This window comes from Macaca nemestrina, chromosome 10 (genome assembly GCF_043159975.1).
Source record: "Macaca nemestrina isolate mMacNem1 chromosome 10, mMacNem.hap1, whole genome shotgun sequence".
NCBI lineage: Eukaryota > Metazoa > Chordata > Mammalia > Primates > Cercopithecidae > Macaca > Macaca nemestrina.
Window position 1 is genome coordinate 61,865,268 of NC_092134.1, and position 14,050 is coordinate 61,879,317.

The window sequence follows — 14,050 nt, forward strand, 5'->3', positions numbered from 1 at the left end:
TGATTTCTATTCCTTTGGGTATATACCCAGTAATGGGATTGCTGGGTCAAATGGTATTTCTGTCTTTAGGTCTTTGAGGAGTTGCCACACTGTCTTCCACAATGGTTGAACTAATTTACATTCTCAAGGTATATTTCTAAGCATAGTTTGTTCAGCATGGCTTTGGGATATAGGATGTTAAGCAGTGATACTGACCATCATTGACACCTGGAGGATAGATGTAGCAAGCACATTTTCCAATAAAGCTGAAAGCATATAATGGCTACCTTCCCAGGGCAGGGGCACAGGTTAACAGGAAACAACAATTTCAGTCACAGGCAATGGTGATCAGATTTTTCTGCTACCCAAGGAGATTAGTTATCTTGACACAGTATTAGTGTATATAATTGTCATCTTTGGCTCAAATGGTAAGTCAGTTAGGTCAGAGCCAGTGAGAACAGCTGTGCACAACTGAAAACTGGACCAACTCTCAAAAGGCTTTTAGAAAATGGGCTTAAGGAGGACAAGGTTTAAAAGTGTAGCTGGATCTGTATAAATCCATTTCCTCTAGTGGAGGAAAAGAAATTAAAGCATATATCCAGCTTCTGGTGGGTCAGTAGCATCATCTTTATATGTGAAATTCAGTGTAGAAATTTCTAATATCACAAAATTTCTTTTCCTTCTATGCTAAGATTTTTGTTCTAATAAATAAATTTTCATTTTAGGTGAGATTTATGTAACATTCATTGAGGATCTTCTACATGCAGCATATGAGGAAGGAGATTGAGGGGAACCTAAAAAGATAAATAAGATATTGTCCAGCCCTCAAAGGAGTATATACTACAGTGCAAGGGACAGACATGTCATCAGGTGGAATGATTGAAGGAAGCGGTGGGTCAGTGGGTGGGCATGAAACAAAGAGAGAAATAGTGAGACAAAGCCTTCCTCGATGATTGGTAATTATATTATACATGTGAGGGTCATATTGCTACATTTTTAAAGAAGACTGATTATTTTTCAAACTATTACTTCTTTGAGAATCATTTTTTGATTCACTAAAATAATGAAATCTAGACATACGGGGGGAAAAGCTGTGCAAATGCATAACATGCTGTCAATTAAACCACCTTTGCAAAAATACAACGGTGAGAAAAATATGACAATGAAAGAGATCTAACCTAACCGACTCCATCTTGCCTTTAACCTCCAAGCTGCCCTTGTCTATTCCTGGGCGTAGGCTGAACTAACTTTGGGAGGAATTTAGTTTATAGTTTAACTTTGAAACAAAATGATAACAGCCTGTTTCCAAAACAAACTCTCTCCTTGCCTGGGGACCAGACTGCCTTTGTAAAAGTAACAAATTAGCCACAGATTAGAAATTATGGTTTAGGAGTCATGTAGCCAGAGGCCACAAGACTCCTAACCTCTGAGTTGTTCCTATGGATAACATCGCTATTGTTTAAAACTTAAGATTGGTGTTCAAGATATTTTTCAGACCGTGCATTCTGATAGATCAGATGGAACCACCCAGATGGGTAAACTGGCCCATCTGGTCTTAAGGCCCTCACCCAGGACTGACTCAGAGCAAGAGGACAACTTCAACCCCCTATGATTTCATCCCTGACCCAACAAATCAGCATTCCCCATTCCCTAGCTCCCTGCTAGCCAAACTATCTTTGAAAAAATTCTTGCCTCTGAATTTTCAGGGAGGTTGATTTGAGTAATAATAAAACTCTAGTCTTCCATTGAGCTGGCTGTATGTGTGTTAAACTTTTATTTTTATTTTTATTTTTTTTTGAGACAGAGTCTCACTCTCTTCTCCAGGCTGGAGTGCAGTGGCACAATCTTGGCTCACTGCAACCTCGGCCTCTTGGGTTCAAGTGATCCTCCTGCCTCAGCCTCCCTAATAGCTGGGATTACAAGCGTGTGCCACCATGCCCAGCTAATTTTTGTATTTTTAGTAGAGGTGGGGTTTCACCATGTTGGCCAGGCTGGCCTTGAGCTCCTGACCTCAAGTGATCCACCCATCTTGGCCTGGCAAAGTGCTGGGATTACTGGCGTGAGCCACCATGCCGGCCTTGTGTGTTACTCTTTATTGCAATTCTCTTGCCTTAATAAATCGCCTCTATTTGGGCAGTGGGCAAAATGAACTCATTGAGCAGTTACATCATTTGTTCTCATTTCTCTTTCCTTGGTAAGGGTTCAGAAAGTTCTTATTAGAGAATAAGAAGAGCATCTTTCCATTTGACCTGAATTATCAATCATTTTTAAAAATAAGGAATTTTTATTAACTTAGGTTACTGTACTAACTGTACAGTGCGGTGACTCCTTGTGCAATATGTAATGGGCTCCTCTAAGGCAGAGGTCATATTTCATTATCTTTGTATGCCCTGCGGTGCTTGGCACCTAGCAGGTGCTTGATAAGTATTGTTTAAGTCATTTACACAATTGGAGCATTTATAAGTCATTTTGGGGAGGGGCTCAGGAGGTTTTCCTCCCTTAAAATGTCCCCATTTAAGCTTTGAAGAGCCAGCATTTTAAGGCCAAGGTCTTCCAGTGACATTAGAAACTGTTAAAAGAGAGAGCAAAATCAATAAAACTTACAGAACTACCAAGCTGGAGAGGTTTCCAAAGGCATAGTCTGGTATGTGGTGTATTTTGTTCAGGGCCAAGGTCATGGCTTGCAATGCTGATAAACTTCTAAAAGCCTGGACGGGGATTTCTGTTAAAGCGTTGTCATCCAACCACAGGTGCCTCAGGGAATGCAGGCCACTGAAACAGCTTGGGGGCACATAGCTGATGTGGTTAGCATCCAGACGCCTGTGGAAGAAAGAAAGCAAGAGTGGAAAAAAGAGCAAAGCCCAAGCCGAAGGTCAACTTTGCAGGAAAACCCTCCCCATGCATGACGAACAAGAGTGGAACAGGGCCTGGGGTCCCCGGGAGCCCTGACATCCGGAGCGTTTTCTTCTCCAGATGAGCTCTCCTTCTCATTCATGTGTAGACTGTTGCTTCCTAGGTCCTCCGGCTCTAAAATTCCATGGTGCTATGATTCTCTTCCAGGCTTGTAGGTAATGTTCTTTCATGGATGGAAGCGGCCTCCCCTGAGGTATGGAGTTTCAGTGTGATGATCTTTTAGTTTCTTTCTGACACTAGCATAGAGATACCCTTCTCTTCCTCCCACCCTAAGCCAAAAGAATGTCTTTGCTTTCCCTGGCCGTTTTGAACACACTAAATATACTAGTCTAATAGGTTGTTCAGTAAGCTCTGGGAAAAGATTATTTCATTTCAGTATTTGAAGGAACTGAGTTTTTTTGTTTTTGTTTTTGTTTTTGAGAAGAAGTCTCTCGCTCTTGTTGCCCAGCGTGGAGTACAATGGCGCGATCTCGGCTCACTGCAACCTCCATCTCCCGGGTTCAAGCGATTCTCCTGCCTTAGCCTTTCGAGTAGCTGGGACTACAGGCGCCTGCCACCACGCCCAGCTAATTTTTGCATTTTTCGTAGAGACAGGGTTTCACCATGATGACCAGGCTGGTCTCGAACTCCTGACCTCATGCGATTCACCCACCTTGGCCTCCCAAAGTGCTGGGATTACAGGTGTGAGCCACCGCACCCTGCCGAGTAATTTTTTTTAATTTTTAATTTTTTATTTTACTTTAAGTTCTGGGATACATGTGCAGAACGTGCAGGTTTGTTACATGGTTATACATGTGCCGTGGTGGTTTGTTGCACCTATCAACACATCATCTAGGTTTTAAGCCCCGCATGCATTAGGTATTTGTCCTAATGCTCTCCCTCCCCTTGACCCCCACCTGCCGACAGGCCCCGGTTTGTGACGTTCCCCTCTCTGTGTGCATGTGTTCTCACTGGAACTGAGTAAGTTTTCATAGGCTGCTAGAGACACGCCTCAGGGAAAACAGAGAGGGGGCCCCTCCCTTTTTCTTAGGACAGCACCGAAAAGCCTGAAAACTGCTGGCTTTCTTGCTTATCCTAACCATTTGTGTGAAGAAGATGTTTGTTTTTCTGGCATTCTAAAGGAATAATAAAATTAACAACTTTTCAGCTTTTGCTTCCTTTTCCTACACTCCATTTTCATCTGTTTTAAAATGGGGAAATACATCTAAAAATAAGTCTGGTTAATGAGCTGTTGCCACCTCAAAGCCAGCAGAGGGAGTGCAATACATTTATTTTGCCCCAATCCAACATAAACAGTGGCTATAATGTAAAGGTCCTAACTTTTCGTATGGAAGTGACAAAACTCACATCATTTGCAATTTTCTGTAAGATGTACGAATACTAAAACCACCATCACTCAAACTATGCTTCCAATAGCCCTCACTTGTTTTTTTTCCCAATCTGCTTTTAAGACCCACACATTTGCATTTTCAAAGATAGGATTAAAAAAAGAAGAGCTGTATTTTAGTGGCCCATGTATTAGGTAGGATTAGAAAATCACAAGTGGATTCTGAAAAATGTTTTCGGAAGCATTTAAGACTAAACAGATGCAGGAAGCACACCAGGATCACAAAATAATCTCCAGCAAACCAAAATTAAACAATTTAGAAATGAAATTCTTTGTTGGGAGGAAGCTCATTTCTATGGAAAGCAGCTTCCTCACTTTTGGTTCACTATGCCACTTCAATCATCTTCTGATTCCTACTTCTACGGACTGAATGGGAAGGAACAAGCAATGCCTCAAAGGCCCTCCCTGAGCCACATTTTGGTAATAGCTGAGATAAGGTCACTTGGAGCAAATTTTAAGAGTTGGGTGTCATAGTCCATTTACAACTAAATTTCCAATAGAACAACTATCATTGTAGGCAACAGAAACGCAGCTTTCAAACATCTTAAGGTTTTGTCAACAAATGGAGCCAGAAATGTTTAGAAAACTCAACACCATCTCTCCTTCCTTTCTCTAGCAACAACGTGCTTGGCTTATGCTCACATAAGGTATAATTTCATCAGGAGATAAAGAGGTGATTGCTTTTGTTTGACTAGAAGTAAAGCACACATGTAAGCTCTCCTTAACTATTGCACTGATTAAAGGATAGAGACTTAATAATTTCAGCTTCTACGTTCATGCTGATATGTTGACTGATCATTGCCAGTCGTTTATGCATTGAAAGTATGAGTGGTGGCTGGGCCCGGTGGCTCACACCTGTAATCCCAGCACTTTGAAAAGCTGAGGCGGGCAGATCACCTGAGGTCAGGAGTTCCAGACCAGCCTGGCCAACATGGCGAAACCCCATCTCTATCGAAAATACAAAAAATAGCTGGGCGTGGCAACGCACACCTGTAGTTCCAGCTACTTGGGAGGCTGAGGCAGGAGAATCACTTGAATCCAGGAGGCAGAGGCTGCAGTGAGCCGAGATCATGCCTGGCCAACAGAGTGAGACTCTGTCTTAAAAAAAAAAAAAAAAAAGAGTGGTTTCTAAAAGTCTTGGACTGGGCATAGTGGTTCATGCCTGTAATCCCAGAACTTTGGGAGGCCAAGGTCAGGGGTTCAAGACCAGCCTAGCCAACATGGTGAAACCCCATCTCTACTAAAAATACAAAAATTAGGCTGGTGTGGTGGTGCATGCTTGTAATCCCAGCTACTTGGGAGGCTGAAGCACAAGAATTGCTTGAACTCAGGAGGCAGAGGTTGCAGTGAGCCAAGATCTCGCCACTGTATTCCAACCTGGGCAACAGAAAACAAAATAAAAATAAAAAAGTCTTGAAAATGACAAACCTTAAAGTTCATTGCAAACGTTGGGATGCATTTATGGAAAAGGCTCTTTCAGCATGAAGTCATAGGATTGTCTTCTTCAGTATTTTCTGTTGCTACCAAAGTTTCTGCTGTATCTTGAAGTGACCCAGGTATTAGTTCCCAATGTTAATATAGCCGTTTCTCTGGACAGATATTTTTTATGAATCACGTTTCTTTTCCCCCCAGAAAAAAGGATGTAATCTGGCCTCCACACTATCATCTTATACCAATTTGCTATCTGAAATGAAATGAGTAAGACAGGAGAATTCTTCAGAGATCAAACACTCTAAATACTAATATTCCCAGATGTAATGCTCAACAGCGTAGACCTTCAGATGTTCCGAGTGAAGCATCAACACATCTCTCTACTAAACAGTTTCTTCATATAAGTAGCTCTTGATAAATGATACTCCTTCTAAATGCAGTGTTGTAGAGTTCATATCCACCTGACCTCAGTGGTCTAAATCTAGTTCAGGTATATTGTTCACACTCAAAGGCATTATCTGATTTGATTTCCTCCTCCAGCTTTGTTAAGGAATAATTGACAAATAAAAATTGCATATATTTATGGTGTACAATGTGATGTTTTGATATATGTATATATTGTAAAATGATTAAATCAAGCTAATTAACATATCCATCACCTCACATACTTAACATTTTTTTGTGGTGAGAACATTTAAGATCTAATCTATTAGCAATTTTCAAGTATAAAATACATTATTATTAACTGTAGTCATCATGCCATACAATGGATCTTCAGAAGTTATTCATCCTGTCTAACTGAAGCTTTGTACCCTTTCTCCAACATCTCCCCACTCAACCACTCCCACTCCCAGCCCCTGGCAACCACTATTCTACACTCTGCTTCTATATCTGATTTACTCTTAAGAGAAGATCCCAAGGGTAAACAGGAGCAGAGAATTAATTATCCAGTCACTCATACAGGTGGTTCTTTCACAACAAGGTTAAGACTGTGGACAAAGCAGCTGACAGGGCAGAAGCTGTGTCCATTCAGTAAGTAAACAAAGAGTTCATATTATGTCAATCTGGTCTTTTCAGGCAACTGAACATTCTCTATTCATATATTTGAAAAATGCAATATTTTAGCAGTTGGGTATAAGATAACATCACTATCCAGTACAAGAAGACATATACATACAAAATATGGTTCCATAATAGACTTACTGTCAGTAGCAACAAAAATAACTACATTATATAGTTCTGCTTTTAAGTATTTCTTTGTTATTTCCATTTTATGCAAGTCACAGAGGGTGTGTGTGTAGGCACCTTAGAATCCATAAATTAGTGCAGAGATTTGGAATGGGAAGTTCCAGGTTCCAGCCAATTCTAGAAGCTGTATGACCTTGGCCAAATCAACAGACGTCAGCTTTCACATCTGTAAAACGGGGATAACTCCTCTCTGTCTTATAGGGTTGCTTTATGATTAAGGAAATAACACAACAGGACTTTGTAAATATAAAGTACCTTAATGATTTTAAATATTATTATATGAAGCTGGTTAGCACTTTGTATTGTTGTCTTTTGACCATTGACACCATTCAGAAAAATAAAGGTAAATTCAAATTTTGTTTAAGCAAAAGTGGCTAAAATGAGTGCTGGATTGTCACTGAATTTCAGTTCTGTGAAATGCAGGCTATTTCTTTCAACCCTCATAATAGAAATAATTTAGAGGTGCTTGCATTTAGACTTATAGAAGTCACCCTTATTTTTTCAGCTTTTACTATTATTGCTACGCGTGTGTATACAGACACACACACACACACACAATGCAACAAGGCAAATAGTTTTGTTTCTGACACATCATCAATTACAGTATCTGCATTCTGAAGGTCAAAGAAGTGGTGACATTTTCAGAGAAAGTTTCTAGCAACGATCTTGGCATCTTGGCCATTTAAGCATCCACTGAAATTGTGACAGAAGCAGCCCCAAACCTGTCTGCAGTTATGCGCAGCAAAGTAAAACACTTTCAATAACGAGTGGCCTTGTCTTCATTCAAATAAAAGCTCTTAATTATGATCTTGAAATGCCATCTGAAAAGTGATCACTATATGGGAAATATAGTGATTTTATGTTCCTTTTGGGGGAGGTCTGTTACATATAGTTTATAGTATATAGTATGTATAATTTATAGGTAAAACAAAAATTTTCCCTACATCTTATGCCATCTACAACCACCTACATAATGGGCATGTGGTAAACTGGAAAGTGCACTGAATTAGGAGACTTGAGACACAGATTTAGGTCAAGACACTGTCATTTAATTCCAAGATTTGAGGGCATATTGATGTCTCTCTCTGTGGGCCAATGTTCACATGTATAAGGCAGAATCACATGTCACAGAATTGCTTTGGGAATTAAATGAGAAAATATAAATGTGTTTTGTCAACAGTAAGCATTCTACTGTTTAATGACAGGCTTTATTATTTGAGGAAAACCTTCAAATTTAGGAAGTGGTATCATTTTTTTCCCTCTAAAAGTTTATTTTATTCTTCCTGAAGTTTCTTAACCCTTTATCATTTCACATCTGTCTATGGGAGATTGCCATTTTCTTGCCATATGGGCTGGTGATTCTCTATTTACCATACATTCTTTAATCAGTACGCTACACTGCATGTTTTAATCAGTATTATAGTAAAGTTTCCATTACAGAGAAAAGAGGATGCACATCTTCTGTGTTAGGCCAGCAATAGAATAGCTGGTGTCCAAAAGGCTAAAATGGCTGAGAAAAAATATTACAACACCTGGTGCAAGAACAGAGTTTTATTAAGTATGAGTCTTTGCAATGTTACTTAGAGGGCTACAACTGATGAGGAGGGGTCATGGCATGACTTTTGGGTGTGTGTTGAAATCACTCCTTCTCCGGAGGGAGGGCTTGAGGTTGAAGACTCCACAACTACTGACAAGGCTCTGCTGCTCAAGCTGCTTGGCCAAGGGGACTGTCTCTTATGGACCCAGTTGTTGCCTCCCCACCACTGAACCTGGTCAAGAGGCCTCAATAACTGTGAGTATCCAAAGTTAAGTGGAGTCTCGATGACATCACTCCCAGATTTCTGGGCTACCTGTTTGTGAGAAATGACTCATCCTCTCCCAGCAGTCTTCAAGGTTTGCATAAAAGTGTTTCTCTGAAATGAGGGTGTTGTAGGCTTTCTGACTGGAGGCGCTAATAATACATGTGCTGTAGAAAGGTCACTCTAATAGCCGTGTGTAGGAGGGCCTGGTGGGAAAGTACATGAACAAGACAGTGGCAGTCATCAGGGTGAGAAAGATGAGTACCTGAAGGAAGTGTGGAAATGGCGAGGAAGGGCCTACTATGAGGGATGTTAAATATGTGGGCCTGGTAGAACTTGGTGACTCCCCAGATGTGGCCAGTGAGGAAGGTGAGGAATCTATGGTGAATCAGCATTCTGGCCTGGGCAACTGGATAGATGGAGGCCATGCAAGAACAGAGATGAATGTTACCCAGTATTAGGTAAAATAAAAATAAAACATAACTCCATGCTCACTGTGAATGTGGTTCTGTCATATCAATGTGTTCTACGTGGCAAAGAGCTGGAAGGTAACAGGCAAACTGTTAATATATATATATTTTTTGAGACTGAGTCTCACTCTGTCACCCAGGCTAGAGTGCAGTGGCCCAATCTTGGCTCACTGCAACCTCCACCTTCTGGGTTCAAGCAATTCTCCTGCCTCAGCCTCCTGAGTAGCTGGTATTACAGGTGCATGCCACCACACACAGCTATTTTTTTTTTGTATTTTTAGTAGAGACGGGGTTTCCCCCTGTTTGCCAGGCTGGTCTTGAACTCCTGACCTCTGGTGATCTGCCTACCTCAGCCTCCCAAAGTGCTAGGCCTCAAACAATTAATCTTTTATGTTCAGGCAACCCCACCTGCCCCCGCCACCAAATAAAATAAGCTCATTTTCTTTGTGTTTGAAGTTTTCTTCCTAATATTTCTATGTAAAAATGGTTAATTATGTAAATTTTCTCTTTTACAAGGAACATTTTGCCAAGCTACTCCATACTCCCTGATGAAACTTTCCATTTATAAATGGTGTTATTGTGAAGATTAGAGAATGAGATCATTATTGCTATTGTTGTTCCAGAAAATGGCCCTTTATACATATCTCATATATGACACCTTGTCAATGTATCACACAAACTTATGTATTTGTTTAAGAATGTCTTTGATGAGCCATTAACTACAATAAGTAAAGTGTTAGTCAAAAGATAAGCCATTGATCTTGGTTAATTCCATATCTGAGATGACTGTAAAAATGTCAATTATTAACATGGATGACTTGGAGGAAAAAAAAAGCCAAAAGTGTGAAGAATGTTGCAGCTGCATAATACAGTTTATAGGGATTCTTGTAATAAACAGAGTTATGAAGCAATGCATTTTTATGACTGATATTGCTATTTTATATTTGGATGAGCATTGACTTATTTTTTGAGACAGGGTCTCACTCTGTCACTCACGCTGGAGTGCAGTGGCAGGATCTCAGCTCACTGAAACCTCTGCCTCCTGGGTTCAAGTGATTCTTCCACCTCAGCCTCCCGAGCAGAGCAGCTGGGACCACAGGTGTGCACCACCATGCCCAGCTAATTTTTTGTATTTTTTGGTAGAGATGGGATTTCACCATGTTGGCCAGGTTGGTCTCAAACTCCTGATCTCAAGTGATCCTCCCGCCTCAGCCTCCGAAAGTGCTAGGACTACAGGTGTGAGCCACTGTGCCCGGCTGGATGAGCATTATAAAATTATTTATTTTTATTTTTTTACTTTTGTAGAGATGGAGTCTTGCCATGTTGCCTAGGCTGGTCTTGAACTACTGGGCTTAAGCAATCCTCCTGCCTCGGCTTCCCAAAGTTCTGGGTTTACAAGTGTGAGTCACGGCTCTCAGCCTGGATGAGCATTTTTAAAAAATAAGTTTTAAAGAAGTGACCAACCCTCTTAAACAGTATATTGTACATTTTGTGAGACCACTTTGAACAAGTCATGATAGCCAAAAAACCACAGCAATTTAGTTCATTTATAAATTTTAAGAAATGAAAGCATTCTTGATTATTATTTTACTTTTTCAATAAAGTAAAAATCGTGTAGTTCTGTATCTGCATATATTACAGTTTAACAAAGTACATACATTTTTTGTTGTGAGAAAATTTACTGCATTGAAATTTTATTGCCCTGGAATCAGTGGATCATTGGAGCTAAATTTGTCACAGAATTATTATGATACTATCGGGCTATTATTTAATCTATATGTACTCTTACATCTTGAATCCATAATGATTTATATTAATTCTTCACAATAACACCAGAGTCACTTTTGTTGTGGTGGTGGTTGTTTTTTTTTTAATATTTATGGAGACCATAATGTGTGATTCCAAATTAATATCTAGGGAGATATTAAGCCTATCTAGGAAGATATTAAATAACATGATAGCTTATATGGGAAATTTGTGCTTTTGTCTTTCTAATCACCATCTTATGTACTGGTAAACTTAAGGTGGACAGTAGGAAGAAAAATTATTGCTTTAGACTTACCTCTGAAATGGTTAACAAAAACAAAACAAAACAATTTCCCCCTCTCCAGCTTGGGGAGAGATAAAAGTCTACAGGTTCATTGAAATGCAGTAATTTAGAGACTAATCAGCTGTCTTGACTAGGAGCCAGATGAAGTGTCTAAAGGAACCAAACCTCTGTCTCTCTGGCATCTTTGAGGAGTGCAAGACTCCAATAAGGAATATATTTTAAAGTCAAATTACATTAAAAGTTGCTTGGTGAGCTCAGAGATCACCACTGCTGTGAATACTGTAGCAAGGAGATGATCTACAGCCAATGTAATGTGAGCAATAACTTCTTCAGTTTTATTTTTCTTCGTAGAAAACGAAGGCCCTTTTTCTATCAGGGGCACCATTAGTCTTCCAGGTATCACCAGGGTTGAAATCTAGGGGTCATTTTTGAATCTTCCATTGCCTTCCAAACAATCATTCACCAAGTTCTTTCCATTTATCTTCATCTCCGAGACTTTCCATTTCCACTGTCTAGTTAATTCTCTTATCTCTTCACACCTGCATTACTGCAACAGCCTCTGAGCTGGTCCTTTTGCCTTTGATCTCTTATCTCTTCAATTAATCCTGTAGGCTGCTGCCAGATTAATCTCCCTAAAGTTACACTCTAAATAATCCCCCTGTTAGAAATCTACAGTTCTTCCACATTATCATTCCTTTTAAACCCTAACTTTCTGTTCTGATATTCAAAGCTCTCGTCTTACCTTATCTGGCCAAACTTTTATCTCATTTCTCTGTCCCAGTCAAGTCTCTTTCCTGGCTCTTTCCCACAGTACTTCTGGGCCTTGTGTTCATGAGCATCCCCTACTCACTGCCTATCTGAATCTCATTAACCTTCCAAGACTTAATATCATGGTTCTTTCCTGCGTCTTACTCTTGGAATGGGGAATCCTCAGCTGAGACAATGGGAAAACTAATTCTGGCAGATAGATCAACTCTAAAATCTCTGCAGGAACCACTGGGTCCAACTCCCAGCCCAAGAAAGGCATGTGGGAAAGCCAGGGTATAGAGGTAAGAGTTTGGACCCAGGGAGATGAATGAATGCAGGTTACAGTTAAACTAGGGGAGATGAACTGACTTTGAGTGGCTGTCTAGCCTCTGGCCATATCACCCTGAATGTGCCCAGTCTCGTCTGAGTAGCCATCTAGATCAACACTTAGAGTTTGAGGTTTCAGTTCAGTTCGATAAGTACATCCTAGTGCTTTCTTTGTCATAGGTACTCGACCAGGTGCTGAAGATCTAGCAGTAAACCAGGGAGGCATGGTCCCAATCATTACGGAGCATGTTTTCTAAAGGGTAGTCAGACAAATCAATCATTATAATAAAGTGTTAGGTGAAGAGAAATGCATGGTTGGGGGGCCTAAACTAGATTTTACTTGTTTTTTCTTTCAGTCCAGATCTGGATTTCAAACTATGTGGCATCTCTACTTAGTTGTTCCTCCTTAAACACAAGCGCTCAAGACCAAACTCATTATCCCAGAACCACATACTCCCCAAATATGTATAGCCATCTCCCAGTGTGTCTTGTCCAGTGACTGGCTTCAGTAAGCACATGGCTGTATAAACCAGAAACTTAGAAATTATTCTCCACACCTCTTTCTGCTTCATTCTTCATAGCCAATTCATTATCAAACACTGGTAATTTCATCTCCTAGATATTTCTCAAATCCATCTCCCTTTCTTCATCTCCACTGTCCCTACCCTGATGAAGTTCTCCTTTCTCTCCTAGACTATTGCAGTGACACAAGTCTGAGTACCCCCACCTGCCAGCCTTAAAACTCTCCAAAGGATTCCCATTGCTTTTACAATAAAGACTGAGATCCTTGACATGTCCCAAATGTCTTTCAAAGGGTCTGGCCTCCACCTGCCTCACTAGATATGCTCTTCTTGCAAGTCTCTCCACCTCACGCTGCCTCAGCTGCACTGACCTTCTGTTTCTTGATATACCAGGTTTCCCCCACCACTGTAAGGAGTTACACACATAGTTCCTTCTGTCTGGAATGCTCTTCTTTCTTGTCTTTGTCTAATCAGACCTTACCTTTGCATTAGTGGCAGGATGCCTTTCACTTTCTCACCTACGGTTTCCTCTTCAGAAAAGTGGAGACAGTTTCTACCTCACAGGTAGTGAGGGACCAGACAACTAAATGCACAGAGAAACAGTCGAAAAGGCTGACTGGCTCACGCTTTGATACTGTTGCCTTCCCTTCTTTTATTTTTTTCTTTCCGTTTTGCAACATTCCAACTTCCCTTTCTTTTTATAAACATTCACAATTATATGTCTACAGGTAATGTGTTTCTGTCAAGCCTTTCCTTCTTCTCATCAGTGCCCATTTTCTGCAGAGGATTCTCTGAGAGAGGGAAGATAATGTGGTGGTGAAATGGGCAGATTCTGGAATCTGGTGGCAAAACAGGGCTCTTATCCCAGACTCACCTCTAGCCTGACTCCGTTAGAAACCATGTGACCTTGGGAAGATCAGCTGACCTCTCTGCTCTCTTTGCTTCCTCAGTACTAAGGAAGGAATAATCTCAGCACCTACTTCATGAGGTTTCTGTGAGGACAAAATGTGATGATGCAAGTAAAACTGTTTAATAAATATGGGAGGCTGCTGCTTTGATAACTATGGATGTGTATTCAATTCCACATTCTGATTTTTGTCTTTGCAATATTCCCATTCTCTGCTGCTTTCCTTATGTGCTTTCCTCTCCTCACAACTGATCACAGACCCTGTTTATCC

At 40.5% G+C, this 14,050-nt stretch overlaps 1 protein-coding gene across 2 annotated transcripts in view; it reads right to left on the reverse strand.

Annotated features, from left to right (window-relative positions):
- LOC105473374 (leucine rich repeat containing G protein-coupled receptor 5) overlaps positions 1-14,050 on the reverse strand; it is a 147,861-nt gene that overhangs the window by 29,926 nt on the left and 103,885 nt on the right. For both annotated transcript variants that reach the window (XM_011727160.3, XM_011727161.3), the window contains exon 5: positions 2,584-2,799. In XM_011727160.3, coding sequence (XP_011725462.2) covers positions 2,584-2,799 — 216 coding nt within the window. The remainder of the gene's footprint in view (positions 1-2,583; positions 2,800-14,050) is intronic.